The following is a 14784-nucleotide window of genomic DNA, read 5'->3' on the forward strand; positions in this document are numbered from 1 at the left end:
ATTTTTATTCTATGACGGTTTAGAATTATATATATATATATATATTAATCATCTTGCACACGTGTTGTATGCATAATATAATATATAAATACACATAAATTAATACTTAGGTTCATAAATTAAATTTGGTAAGGGTGTGTTGGACTTATGCTGTAATGCAATGTAAGACCGACGCTTGAGAACTCCAGCAGCAAACTACTGTAACGAAGTCTCTCTCATGAAAAAAATAATTTTTTATGCCAGATATTAAAGCAATAAGAACAAATACTACATTTGATCTTAGTCAAAAGATCGAGAAAGATATGCTTTTTCATCTCGCTGTCCAAGTTGTTTATAAATTTTTTTTATAAATTTTCATAGGATTCTGCGAGGAACTCCCACATGTTGCACAACTTTGAGGGCGTGTCTCCTGATAGTGATACTGAGGATCTGTTCGCGGTCCCTTTGGCGGGGGAGCTAGTGGTGCTAATTTTTCAACCACAAGAGCATGAATAGGCGGAGGGACCTCTTTTCTTTAAGCTACTTGTGCTTTTTCGATATTGATGAATTCAGTAGCTCGATCCAGCAGCAAATTGAAGTCCTTCGGAGGTCTCTTAACCAGATCTCGAAAGAAATCATTATCGGTAAGCCCCTGCGAAAAGGCACTCACCAAGGTTTCTGTGGTGGCTATAGGAATATCTATGGTCACCTAATTGAATTTTTTGATGTAGGCTCGCAACGTTTCCTTGGATCCTTGCTTAATAAAAAAATGACTCCAAGGAGTCTTATGATATCGCCGATTACTAGAAAAGTGATGGAAGAATACCTTACAAAAATCTTTGAAGCGGCGAATGGAATTATTTGGTAGCCGCTTGAACCACTTTTGAGCAGCCCCACCAAGGGTTGTAAGGAATATCTGACACTTCACACCATCAGTTAGTTGTTGTAATAGAGTTGCATTTTCAAACTTGAGAAGATGATCTTTTGGATCAGTTGTGTTTGAATACTCTCCGATATTCATGTTCTGATACCGTTTTGGTAACAAATCTTCCAATATTCGTTGGGAGAATTGGGTAATGGTTTTCTCCGGCGAGCTATCACTTATCGGGGCCTTCCCTTTTGCGTTTATTGCGAGTAAACATCTCTTTAGAAGATCCTTGATGAGAGTCTTCGGGCTCCATTTGTTTGAGTGGTGTATGAAATAACGCTCTCGGGCGACGGATGGGGGAGAGAGGTGCAGGAGGTACTCAGGCTGGATCTTCCTCTGGAATTCGTCTCTCCCGATGATGCACCATAGTAGAGGCAGCGGGTTATGGTGGCAGAAGAGTACCACCAATATTGACTTGCTGTTGCTACAGAGCCCTCTGAACCTGTACTTCTACAAGTAGATCCAGATCTTCTTGTGTTAACGTAATAATGGTAAATCTTCCAACTTCTTCTATCTCAAAGTTTTAGATCTTCTTATGTCGGCCTTATGCAATAGTGCAATGTAAGATCGACGCTTGAAAACTCTAACAGCAAGTTACTGTAACAATTTCAAATTTAGTATGATAAAGGATTGATTGATTCTTGCTGTTGTAATTAGGGGTTTAGATTTTTTTTAGTTTATTTTGAAGTCAGTTTTTGAAGGGAAGCTTCGGCATAAACAAATTTAAAACATGAAAATAATCTTTTGTAAAATATAAGATATATTTCTTAAAAAATCCAGAGTTGTGAGAACGTGTGCACCGGGCTGCTGTTATTTTGAAACCGCTTTTTTATAAGTTTTTAGGGTTATGAAATTTTTTAAAAAACTCGGCGGCACTGCAACCTTGTCCATTTATGTAGTTTTGGATCAGGACTGCATTTTGAATCCGAAAGATTAAAATTCGATCCGTTCCCGCCGACGCAGCAAAATATGACCCTTTTTTTTCGCCCAATTCCCGCGCCTTGTCAAAATCCCTTCCTTTTCCCTCTTCGCCTTCTCCCGTTGCGACCTGCTTCCCTCCCCAACTTTCGACGCAGCTTCCTGTCCACCGGCGAAGGCCTTCCGACGCCCCTGATCCTCCGATCTCACTGATCTTAAACTAGGGTAAGGTATTAAATATCTCCCATTTGTTATTTTCTCCGACGATTCTGGTTGACAGTTTTGATTTTTGTCTCGCTTGATTGTGATATCTACTGCATTTTTGATGGCTTAATAGATTGATCTCAATTTGTTTTATGCTACAACTGATTTTTTTCTTTTGGGTGCTGGTTATGGTCTGAAGATTTCTGCACGAACGAAAATTCTTTGGAGGAGGGAAGGATGGAGGATGATTTTACATCTTAGCATGTGAAAAATTGGGACAAAAATACTAATTGACGATCCATGGTGAGGGAGTCTAAAGTTGAGCCTTTCTATGCCCGGCTTCGTGATGCTGCCTTGGCATCCTCGTCTTCCCCTCTGCTTATTTTCCCGTCGGCTTCTGATGTGGACTCCCTCTGTGCCCTGAAGATTGTAACCCATGTCCTCTCATCTGATTCAATTCTTTACTCAGTATACCCTGTCACTTCGTTTAATGAAGTTGATGAAATAGTCACTCGCAACCTAAGGTTGTTAGATCAGCACTTCACATTGCTTCTCATTAATTGGGGCTGCCACCGGGACCTCCGTAGGCTGTTGAACCTTGGGCCCGAAGTTCATGTTTTTGTCATTGATAGCCACCGCCCGATCCACCTTCACAACCTTAATGAGCAAAACGAGCAGGTTGTCGTTCTTTATAGTCAGGAAGATGAACATCAGGCTGATCTGGCTTATGAATTTGATGTTTCAGCACTGGCCAACGCATCTGATCTGAATAGTGATGATGAAATTGATATGAACTCTGATAGTGACGAGGATAGTGCTAGTGACAATGATGTGGAGGTCGAAAGAGGGAGCAGGAAGCGCCGTAAAGTCTCACAAGATCCAGAGTCTGATCCAGTTAGGCTCTATACGAAGCTCAAGTCAGAGTATTACAAGTTGGGTACTTTTCATGGAAGGCCATCAGGTTGCTTGATGTTTGAATTAGCACATTCACTGAGAAAGAACACAAATGGGCTATTGTGGTTGGCTTGTGTTTCACTCACAGATCAATTTGTACATGAAAGGCTAACCAATGAGCGGTATCAAGCTGGAGTTATGGAACTCGAGCAACATATAAACAGCTCAGAAAATATGGATGCTGTAACCTCAGTTACACTCAAAGATGGTACGAAGATACAGACTCCTGAGAGTTTTCGAATAGTCTATGAAGATGAACCAAGACTCATGCTTTTGCGGGAATGGAATCTGTTTGATTCAATGTTGTGCTCTTCCTATATAGCAACCAAACTTAAGACTTGGAGTGACAATGGTTTGAAAAAGCTGAAGCTATTGTTAGCCAGAATGGGGTTCCCCATCGTTGATTGTCAAAAGAAGTTTCAATATATGAGCAATGAAGTGAAACTAAAGATGAAAGAAGAGTTTGACAGTTTTTTGCCAGAGTATGGGCTAACTGATTTCTACTACCGTAGCTTCTTGATAGTGCATGGCTATTGCAAAAAGGTTTCAGCTGCTGATGTTGTGTATGGAGTCACAGCATTGCTTGAGTCATGTACAGTGGAAAAAGATTCCTCATCTTCTGATTACTTTGGGGATGCTTTATCTGCATTGTCACTGAAAAACATTGATCAACTCAGAAAGGGAATGCAGAGTGCAATTGAAGTACAGAGGGCTATTCTCAGGCAAGGAAGCTGTGCAATTACCAAAAGTGGGGTTATTAGAAGCGGAAGAAAATTTCGCTGGTTGAGGCTTGATGATCAAGTTGACACTCATAGGTTAGGCCATCCCCAGGCACTTACCAAGTTCTGCTATTTCTTGATGGATGCACTGAAGGAAAGAGGGGCAAAGGTGAAACCACTAGTCTGTGCATGCGCTGCAAAAGAAACCAATAAGGTTTTGATTGTTGGCATCCATGGCAAACCCCGTCTTGGAGCCATTCAAGGCAACTCGTTTGGATTTGCGTTCAGGACATCAGCTCTTGAAATTGGTGCTGAAATTTCTCATGATTTGTTTGATTCTTCTTGGATACTTTTGGATACAGGGATTCTGCATTTGTTTATGACAAGATTAACTGAGAAGCTTTGACGTATTGTTATTAGTGGCACACTGATATGGAAATCTTTTATAAGTAGACTTCAGGAATGGGTAGTTTTCTCAAATTGTTGAATGTTGGATAGTAGATAATTCTGATCTTGTCAGAGTGCTGGATATGTACTAATTTGTGTTTGTGGTTTCACCTGACCGATGGAGAAGAAACAAGTAGCAAAATTTGTCAAGGGGCTACCCAATTTATTTTGTTTGATCTGTGATAGTAGCTAACATATCGATGGATCCTTTGCTCTTAATGTTCACTCGAGAAAGGTCCAGCTTACTTTTGATTCACCAAGAAGATTATTTCAAACTTATCACGCCTGAACATAACAGTGAAGCACAAGGAAGCCCCACATATTATTACCTTGTATCAGTTTCTCTTTTCCCAGAATCAATTTCATTTACATTTTCAAGGTCAGATATCCGCCTCAACAATATATCTGTTCTTCAATATTAGTCTTAGTACTTGCTGCAATTTTTCATATTGAGATTACTTTGAATGTTATTTCCTCAAACAACTTAGTTAATCCTACCTAGTCAAAACTTTTTTAATATTCGATAGAATGAAATGCACTGAACATGATGTCTTATATGAATAATAATGAGAATAAAGAAATAAATCTGAGAAGAATTTAGCATCAATTACTACTCATCATATAGGGGAGTCCTCAGTAGGTTTCATCAGTAAATTTAGTCAAACCGCTGAGCTTTTTTGCAGCTTATTTTCTCTGTGGTCAATGAAGTTGGTCGATGAGTACAAATCATGCTTTGCTTCAAAGATGTTAAATTACTTGCCACCTTCAATCTTCTCGGTTATTCTCGTTTTCCTGAGGAGCTTGTGAATCTGAAAGGAGAGTGCCGTCAATATACCAATAGGTATTTATGATAAAATAGTAGAAAAACAACTCAGGTATAGACCTCTCCATGTAATTCTCCAAGAATGCTTGTTTCTAATTTTCTTTCATGAAATGTAAGTTTTGTTTGGAAATTAAGCAATGAAATTAGTAGAGTTACCTAGTGTTGGATTGAGCTGTTGTCTTGCTTGAAATGGGGCTTGGAGTTGGAAAGGGCAGTAATGGTCAGAAGAGGAATGCAAGTGACCTTCCATGTGGGATCTAGGGTACTGCATGAAAGCTCCTAGAGAAGAAAAACCTACCCTTGTAGAATGCATCTGTATAGGGTACCCCATTGGTGGAGGGCCAACACTTGCTGATGAGCTTGTTGGTCCATATATTTGCTGATAGTAATAAGACCCCATTTGAGGGCTGTACACTGCAGCAGCCTGTAAGGTACGTTTATAAACAAGAATCATCATTAGTTAGCTAGCTACATGCTCCTGAAATTGTATGGAAAGTGGTTTATTTGTGAGCACCTAAAAGATTTAGAAGATATAGAACAGAGCAAAGATAGGAGGCACTAACTTGTTGGTATCCATACTCAGAAGGGTAAGCCATAAACCTGCAATGAAACAATTGTTCCTTAAGAATTTGAGATACAATTATTATTTTCTATTTTTGAGAATAATGTTTCAGAAGTGCATCAATGTGGTCAGCCATTGATTACACCTGGAACAAGCAGAGAGGAGTTAGATTTTTGGCAGAGGGCATTGATGAGCCGGGGACATTGTGGCTGGAGGAATGCTCTGGGCAAGGGCCCCACTCTGAGTGCTCGAGCGTGGGACTCACCCATATGGTGTAGAGTAGATTCCTTGAGGTCCCACCTGAGCTGGCACTCTACCATAGGCCGTCCCTGTTCCCGCCCCCTGTTGCATGCTCCCCTCTTGGCCCTGCCTCTGAATCCTCCCTACACAAAACAGAGCAAGACAGCAAATTACTCTATTCGACTTGGAGAAGATTAAAATTGATTTATTTTTAATTTAAAATTTATGTAGTTATACTATATTCAACTTGGGAAATATTTAAATTGATCATTTCTAGGTCATTATTGTTGGGACCTTGACGTCCGCTAGAGGGGGGGTGAATAGCGTCTCACCCAAAACTTTACTTCCTATAATGTTAGTGCACAGCGGAATACAAAAACAAACTAACAAATACGAAAGTTAACCTAAAACAAGAAAGAAGAAGACAACAAACCAAACACAAACCCTAACACAAGGTGTTTACGTGGTTCGGAGATAACTTGCTCCTACTCCACGGCGTATCCGTAAGGTGGACGATCCCTCAATCCGTCGGTGGATTAGTCCCCGGCAAACTCCGGCTAGCTCAACCTCCTTGTGGGTGGAGAAACCTCACCACAACTCCAACCAAGATCACTTGGACACAAGAGATCCTTGAGCACTTTGGTGACTACTAATTAGGCTTTAACCAAGTCTAATTTCGTCACCTTGGCCGGCCATCCCAAGCTCCTTCTTATAGAGCTTGGAACAAATCAGTAAGCTGATTTGTCCGTTACCAGTCGACTGGTCCTTGCACCAGTCGACTGGTGTCAGCCCAACGGCTCTCTCAACGGCTATCTACAGTGCACCAGTCGACTGCTACAGTCACCAGTCGACTGCTACAATAACGCTACAAGATCGCACAAGATCGCACAAGATACCCTATTTTGGATTTTACCCCAGTACATTCACTCAAGACTTTTCGCTCGCCCGACCAACCTAGACCTAGCCTTCTAGCCTCCTCCATCAGCCTTGCGTCCCTCGGATGCCTTCCCATCCTTCACGTCTTGCCTTCTGGAGCTTCCATCGGCCTTGTCATTGTTGTCGGGTCTTCCTTTGCCAAGAGGTCGCGCCTCCGGGACTTCATCCATTGCCAAGTCACACTTGGACTTACGTTGCCAAGACTACATGCTTGGACTTACACCGCCAAGACTCATCCTTGGACTTTCCTCCTTTGCCAAGATCACACTTGAACTTACGTTGCCAAGACTACATGCTTGGACTTACACCGCCAAGACTCATCCTTGGACTTTCCTTGTTGTACCTATATCCTGCACACTCACAATGCATATCAAATACAACAATAAACCTAACTTAAACCTTTGTCTAAACATCAAAACCTAGATTGCTCCAACAATCTCCCCCTTTTTGATGTTTGGCAACCTGTTTAAGTTAGGGAAACATAAATACAATACATATGTAAATAAATATGCAAATCAACTCATGCATAGATAATGGAACCTAAATCCCTAGGCTCCCCCTTCACCTAAGCTCCTCCTTGAGCTAGGATTTCCCGCAAAGGTAAACTTCTCCCCCTTTGCCTAAACAGTCGCTCCCCCTTCACCTAAGCTCTCCCTCGAGTTAGGATTTCTTGCAAAGGTGTATAGGTTTCTCACTTAAACCTAGACTTCTCCCCCTTTGCCATACATCAAAAAGAGCTCCAACAATATCCCAATTGTTGAAAACATGTCATCCAAATTGACCCTAAACTCATGTATTTATCCCCCATGAATCTCATACATTTAAACGAGTTGACACGGTCAAGAACAACGTTGAAAAACACTTTTAGGCTGGTATCAGTCGACTGAACTAGGTACCAGTCGACTGCCCCCTTCGACAACCTTACAGAAGCATTCTGTGGTCGAAATCTACTGTTACCAGTCGACTGGTATCATCACCAGTCGACTGGTATCGAAAAACTGAGCTTACAGAGACATTCTGTGCTCAAAAATACTGTTACCAGTCGACTGGTATCTGCACCAGTCGACTGGCACCCTATTTATGTAAAAATCAGCCTTTTCAGGCCAACTTCAGAAATGCACCAGAAATTCCCTAGACCTCCAAAAATTTCCAAATTTTGTGGAGAGGTCTATTGTACCCTTGTCTACTTGGGAAAAATATATATAAAAATATATTTATCACAGATCCCAAGATTGACACAAAATTCAAAATTAGCTAAATAGTTCAATTGAACCTTGACCTAAAGTCCTAGTTTCAGCTTCCTCTTGATGTATCTGCCCATACTAAACCACAATACTTTCCTAGCATGGGTTTATATGGCATCTATACATCAACAACTAATTTTCATGCAATATAAACCTAATTCATATTTCTATGCACGAAACACATCCCAATTGTGCCAACCAAGTATAATAGAGACTCAAATCCATCTCTAATCCCTTTGGCACATCTTGGTTCACTTAAGATCATTTACCATATGTCCCAAAGACTCTTTGAGCTCTCCCTTGAGCTCTTAATCTTAGCCACCTCCCTAGGTGACTCATTTACTATGACTATGCCACTTCGGTGCACCTCAGGTGACACTTGGCCTACAAAACTCTCCTTCATAACCTTAGACACCTTGTCTTTGGTTAATTTGTCTTTAATCTTGGACACCTCATTCTTGCTATAATTATATGGTACCCTAGCATATTCCTTCTTATTGGCCTTGGATGACTCTCCCTTGTCCTTGGTAACATCTCTCATACCAATGTCATGTGCTACCTTAACACTTGACCTCCTTTTGGTCTTGGAAAAGATTTTTATGTTTTAAAGGAGTAACTCCCCCTAAAAATATGGTTAAACTTTTATCATTGCACCAACAATGACTTGGAGTTTCTAAATAATTAGGAAAACCAAAACTTGAAGTTTTGAGGTTAAAAATTCAATAATGAAACTAACCTCAACCGAAACTTTACTTTGGTTTTTCTTAACCAAACCATACTTGTTTTCATCATGAAAACTCATGTAGACATTATTTAGAGTATTTTATCAAGGAAAAATAGTTTTCTATGAAAATACTTCCTATTTTCAAAGATTGACACAAATTTGAAAACTCTTGAAAATTTCAATGTTTTCTCCTAGTTTGTGTCTAACTTTCCAATGATGATTACTATCAAAAGATAGTCTTCACCAAGGTTTTTCAAAAGTATTTTGAAATCATTTTTAAAACCAATATCCAACCACGTTCTTTGAGCTCAATGCACATTACTTGTACATTAGCTTTCCCAATGATTGGAAGACACATAACTATGTGTTTTGATGAACCTAAAACTCAACAAGATGCACTAGATCAACATCTTGAGTTTAGTTCACCATCTTAACATCTCACTTGTATCTAATGTGTATTAAAACACATACAAGTCACCTTATAGTTCTTTGTGAGATGTATATTTGGTCTTGCCCTAAACTAAGGGATCATGCATCTCTATCTAGGCATTGTAAAAATCATGATCATCCATCTAGGATGCCACTTGATATAATCCCTCTTGTTGGGATATTTACCATTTATAATAGATGTCATTTGTCCTTAAATAACAAGGGAATTAAAGTAATGCATGATGTTACATGGCATACATCAAAATAAGCAATTTTCAAAATGAAAAGCAAGCTATAGCTACATGATGTATGTATGACATGACATGGTAATAAAATATGAATGCTAAATATAAATATGATGTCATGACATATGATAGGCAAACAAAACATGGCAAGTTAGCATAAATAAAATTTACCTAGATTACCTATCTAAGTATTCTTAACCCTAGCTAACTCAAAATTTAACCCTAAATTGCCCATGATTTTCCATGAAAATGCCAAAACCCAATTTTGATATTTATTTTTCCTTTCTAAATTTGTGTCATTTTAACTTAAACAAATTTCTCAAAGTATGGCACATTTTACTCTTTCCAAGAGTAAATGAAATCAAATTAAAACTTAGATTTGCCTTTTACCTTTTAAGAAAAGATCAAAACCCCAACTTGGCATTTCTTATCCTTTTCTAAATGTGTCAATTTAAATTAAGTTCAAAACCTCAAAGTTTGACACATTTCACTCTTCCAAAGAGTGAACATCTTACATTATGACCTAGATTTTTCTTTAATTACTCTAAGAAGATACCAAAATCTCAATTTGGTATTTCATATGTTTTTCCACATTGCGCCAATTTAATTCAAACATAATTCCTTAAGATTTGCCACATGTTACTCTTTTCCAAGAGTGACAATTTGGATTAAGGTTTACATTTTCCTTAATTCCATAAGAAAATGTCGAATTCCAAATTTGGCATTACTTTTGCTTCTCTCTAGTGTGTCAATTTAAATTAGATTTAACTCCTCAAATTTTGACACATTTTACTCTTTCAAAGAGTAACACTTATCATCCTTTTCATTTTCAAAGGTTAACAATCACCTTGAAAATGCTCTCAAGTGTCAACTTTCCCAAGGTTGGGTTAACTACCTTTCCAATTGGAGTTGACACTCTCTAAACCCATCTAGGGTGTAGAGAATATGTTCCTAGGAACCCAATACCTATTGGTGCTCCTTGGATGCTCTAGGTACTCACTAGGGATGACTTCCCTAGATATCTTCCTAAGGACCTTTCTAGGCTTCTTAGAAACCTTGGTCACTTCCACTAGGTCACTTCTAGGGCTAACTCCCCTTGTAACCTTATTTGTGACTTTGTTTGGCCTTTTTGGAGCCTTAGTCACCTTTACTAAGTCAACTTTAGGGATGACCTCCCTTGTGACCTTCTTTGTAACATTATTAGACTTCTTAGAAGTCTTAGTCACATTGGTCTTTGCAAAAGTACTCTTAGGGACAACTTCCCTTGTACTTTTAGCTTGACCACTAAACCTAGGGTTGGTCCCATAATTATATGAAACCCTATGAAAGGAAGTCACATCCTTCTTGGCTTTAGGTTTGTATCCCAAACCTATATAGCCATTGGATGGCTCTTGTCTAGCTTTTCCTAGGTTATGCTCATTTTGACCCCTAAGAATATTTTCCATTCTTGCTAGGGTTCTTTCTAAATTATCAAGTCTTGACCTCAAGACTTGGTTTTCCATCATTGAATCCATAGACTTGGATTTTTCTTGACCCCTATGAGCATTTCTATATCTAGGCATATATCTATAATCCTTAGAGTTATTGCATAAATTGTTATTTACCTTCCTACCCTTAGATGTGATAAATCTAGCATGAGGAGGGATATATTTATCCTTAGATTTATCATGCATTCTATTTTCATGATAAATAGCATTATAATGATTTAAATTTTTACTAGCATTCAAGTTAGGGTTTACCTCCCTTACCCTTGAAGCTCTCTTCTTCTCCCACTTCTTCAAGTGCACCAATTTCTTGAGCTCTCCTCTCCTTGGGCACTTTGTGTGGTAGTGACCCCACTCACCACATGTAAAGCACCTAATGTGCTTCTTCTCCTCCTTCTTCTTCTTCCTACAACTCACATTAGTTTCTAAATTAACTTTAGTGAGTTTAGGGTTTACCTCCTTTACCTTCTTGAGTGAAGGACACCTACTCTTGTAGTGCCCCATCTTACCACACTCAAAGCATTTGATGTGGTCCTTTGTGCTCTTCTTGGTAGTTGAGGTGGAGGGTTGAGCTTCCAAGATCTCCTCTTCCTTGGATTGCTCTTCTTCTTCTTCTTCACTTGAAGATGTCGATGATTCTACTTCTTCCTCCCTTGAAGATGTGGATGATACCTCCTCATCTTCCTTCTCCTCCTCGGATGTTGACCTTATGTCAACATCGGATTGGTCCTTCTCTTCTTGGACCAATGAGCCCTTCTCCTTGGACTCCTCTACTCCTTGGAATTGTGACGGGTCTTCGTGATAGGCAATGATCTTTTTCCAAAGATCACATGCACTTGTGCATTCACCTACACTCACAATGATATTAGAAGGTAGTAAATTATGCAAAATTCTCATTACCTCCTTGTCCGCCTCCGATTGCTCTCGTTGCTCTTCGGTCCAATGCCGAGGTTGGAGGCGTTTACCCTTCTTGTCCGTAGGAGCTTCAAATGGGTCACTCAAGACAACCCATTGATTCCAATCCATTTGGAACCATGTCTCCAACCGCTTCCTCCAATAATTGAAGTCTTCTTTGTCATACGGAGGTGGAATTCGGATATCCCATCCGAGCGGTCCTTCGGACTTCATCTTCTTCTTCCTCTAGCTTCTTGCTCTCTTGGCGGTTAGTCCGTAGAAGAGCGACCTCGCTCTGATACCACTTGTTGGGACCTTGACGTCCGCTAGAGGGGGGGTGAATAGCGTCTCACCCAAAACTTTACTTCCTATAATGTTAGTGCACAGCGGAATACAAAAACAAACTAACAAATACGAAAGTTAACCTAAAACAAGAAAGAAGAAGACAACAAACCAAACACAAACCCTAACACAAGGTGTTTACGTGGTTCGGAGATAACTTGCTCCTACTCCACGGCGTGTCCGTAAGGTGGACGATCCCTCAATCCGTCGGTGGATTAGTCCCCGGCAAACTCCGGCTAGCTCAACCTCCTTGTGGGTGGAGAAACCTCACCACAACTCCAACCAAGATCACTTGGACACAAGAGATCCTTGAGCACTTTGGTGACTACTAATTAGGCTTTAACCAAGTCTAATTTCGTCACCTTGGCCGGCCATCCCAAGCTCCTTCTTATAGAGCTTGGAAGAAATCAGTAAGCTGATTTTCCCGTTACCAGTCGACTGGTCCTTGCACCAGTCGACTGGTGCCAGCCCAACGGCTCTCTACTAGTCAAGTTACAGTGCACCAGTCGACTGATGAAACCACCAGTCGACTGCTACAGTACTGCTACAGTACGCTACAGTACTGCTACAGTACTGCTACAGTATACCCTATTTTTGGATTTTACCCCGAGTACATTCACTCAGCACTCGTTCTCGCCCGACCAACCTAGACCTAGCCTTCTAGCCTCCTCCATCAGCCTTGCGTCCCTCGGATGCCTTCCCATCCTTCACGTCTTGCCTTCTGGAGCTTCCATCGGCCTTGTCATTGTTGTCGGGTCTTCCTTTGCCAAGAGGTCGCGCCTCCGGGACTTCATCCATTGCCAAGTCACACTTGGACTTACGTTGCCAAGACTACATGCTTGGACTTACACCGCCAAGACTCATCCTTGGACTTTCCTCCTTTGCCAAGATCACACTTGAACTTACGTTGCCAAGACTACATGCTTGGACTTACACCGCCAAGACTCATCCTTGGACTTTCCTTGTTGTACCTATATCCTGCACACTCACAATGCATATCAAATACAACAATAAACCTAACTTAAACCTTTGTCCAAACATCAAAACCTAGATTGCTCCAACAATTATTTTAAATTTAGAGTAAATTACTTAGCTCTAGAAATATTTAGATAGGGTTATAAATGAACTAAATGTTCATAAGTTTGATGTTCAACAGTTTGTTTATGTTTATTCACTGCACATAAAATTAATTTAATGAATAAGTTTGAATATTTTGTTAAATTAATTGAATAAGTTTGAATATATTTTGTTTAACTCGTTAATGTTGTTAAATAAGGATTGTGATGAATAAAATTTATGAAACATATTTATTAATAAATTTTTTATCAACATAATCATATATATATATATATATATGTTAAAATGAATAAATAAATTTATATTATTGAGTTTTATAATTAAACTTATAAAAATATTAACAATCAAATAGAGTTTGATAATATTTAAATGAATGAAACTTAAGTTAGTAAAAAAGAAATCAAGACAAGTTTAAATCATCATTTTAACTATTTGATTTATTTTAGACTTAGCTTGATTTGATTTAGTTATTACGTAAGTTTAGACTACCATAAAATTTAACTAGCTTGTTTATAGATAAGTGGTCCAAAGATAAGTAGCTTAGATGTCTAGGTATTTTTATCCTTCCATCCACATGAAGTTGATCAGCTTGGTTCTATGGAAATATTCTATCAACCATCAAACAAATTTGGAAAGTACAGATGAGCAACAGAGGATGGTCAAGCACCACAAGTGGTTCAAGCAAAAATCCTATATTTAGGTGTTACTTAATTTATGTGTAATCTAGATTTTGTTAGTTGATCCTTAAACATAATTCTGACCTCGCAATTTGATCTGATCTAACAAAAATCCCCTATTTCCTCATCAATATTGAGATCAAGAGTACACCTTGTTCTCTTCGCGGGTTTCTGGGCACCGCCAAAGCGGCGATGTTGCAGTTCGCTCGCCGGCCGTCGATCACTGGATTCGGATTGACCACCGCCCGTCGTGCAGCCTCCGCGTCGTGAAACGTTACCTGCTTCATCGACCCATCGGAGGCGATGAGGAAAAACGAAGAAAGAGGAATCATTAAAGAATGGGAGGTGGAGAGGTAGTCGGGTCATACGAAACCGTAGCCTTTGGATCGGCCGGTGGCCTTGTCGGTGATGACGACGGCCTCGAGGATGCTGCCGAACTGCTCGAAGTGGCGGCGGAGCTCCTCGCTGGGCGTCTCCCATGCCAAGCCGCCAACGAAGACCTTGGTCCACGTCGTGTCTCCGAACCGCGACCGGTAATGCGGGCCTCCTGACATCGTCGGCAGCGGCGGCGAAGCCATCGGCATGCACGCAGGTTCTACGTGCTCATAGATGTATCAGAAATGTGAGATGAAAGTGAGATTGCGATTGAGAGGTAAGAGAAGAGGAGGAAGATGACAGCTGCACTGCATCACATATCTCCCACTTTGTCCTTCCTGTCGTCTACTCACAGTATGATTTTTTTTTTAATATAATAGATAGAGAAATTCAAAACACAATATTGAGCAGGGCAATCTAATAGGAATTTATTTATATTTGTGTAATTCATACTATTGTCTGATTACATTTTTCAGTGTTTTCATCCATTATATAAAGAAAGATAAATTATAATATTAATTTATTATATAAAGAAAAATAAATTATAATATGAATTTATAGTTAACCGTCAAATTAGATGGTG

General features: G+C 39.7%; 2 protein-coding genes and 1 pseudogene across 3 annotated transcripts; 1 reads left to right on the forward strand and 2 right to left on the reverse strand.

Annotated features, from left to right (window-relative positions):
• Window positions 1–129: 129 nt before the first annotated feature.
• On the reverse strand, window positions 130–304 carry LOC122022116 (annotated as a pseudogene).
• A 1608-nt stretch (window positions 305–1912) lies between these two features.
• LOC122018804 (cell division control protein 45 homolog) lies at window positions 1913–5040 on the forward strand. Of its 2 annotated transcripts, XR_006121915.1 has the most exons (3): window positions 1913–2050; window positions 2229–4528; window positions 4833–4999. XR_006121915.1 is itself a non-coding variant. In XM_042576216.1 (2 exons), the coding sequence occupies exon 2, from the start codon at window positions 2330–2332 to the stop codon at window positions 4106–4108; it is 1779 nt and encodes a 592-aa protein (XP_042432150.1). In that variant the 5' UTR covers window positions 1913–2050; window positions 2229–2329; the 3' UTR covers window positions 4109–5040. The 2 variants fall into 2 exon arrangements, 1 of the variants encoding a protein (XP_042432150.1); XM_042576216.1 differs by having other exon boundaries at window positions 2229–5040.
• LOC122019205 (RNA-binding protein 38-like) lies at window positions 4915–14432 on the reverse strand. Its single transcript, XM_042576700.1, has 6 exons — window positions 14195–14432; window positions 13978–14104; window positions 5800–5917; window positions 5536–5572; window positions 5129–5396; window positions 4915–4958 (listed from the first exon to the last, which is right to left on the reverse strand). Exons 1-6 carry the CDS (start codon window positions 14408–14410, stop codon window positions 4915–4917), a joined length of 810 nt encoding a protein of 269 aa, XP_042432634.1. The 5' UTR covers window positions 14411–14432.
• Between the last annotated feature and the right edge of the window lie 352 nt (window positions 14433–14784).

The sequence above is a fragment of the Zingiber officinale genome, chromosome 9A (genome assembly GCF_018446385.1).
Source record: "Zingiber officinale cultivar Zhangliang chromosome 9A, Zo_v1.1, whole genome shotgun sequence".
Lineage (NCBI taxonomy): Eukaryota > Viridiplantae > Streptophyta > Magnoliopsida > Zingiberales > Zingiberaceae > Zingiber > Zingiber officinale.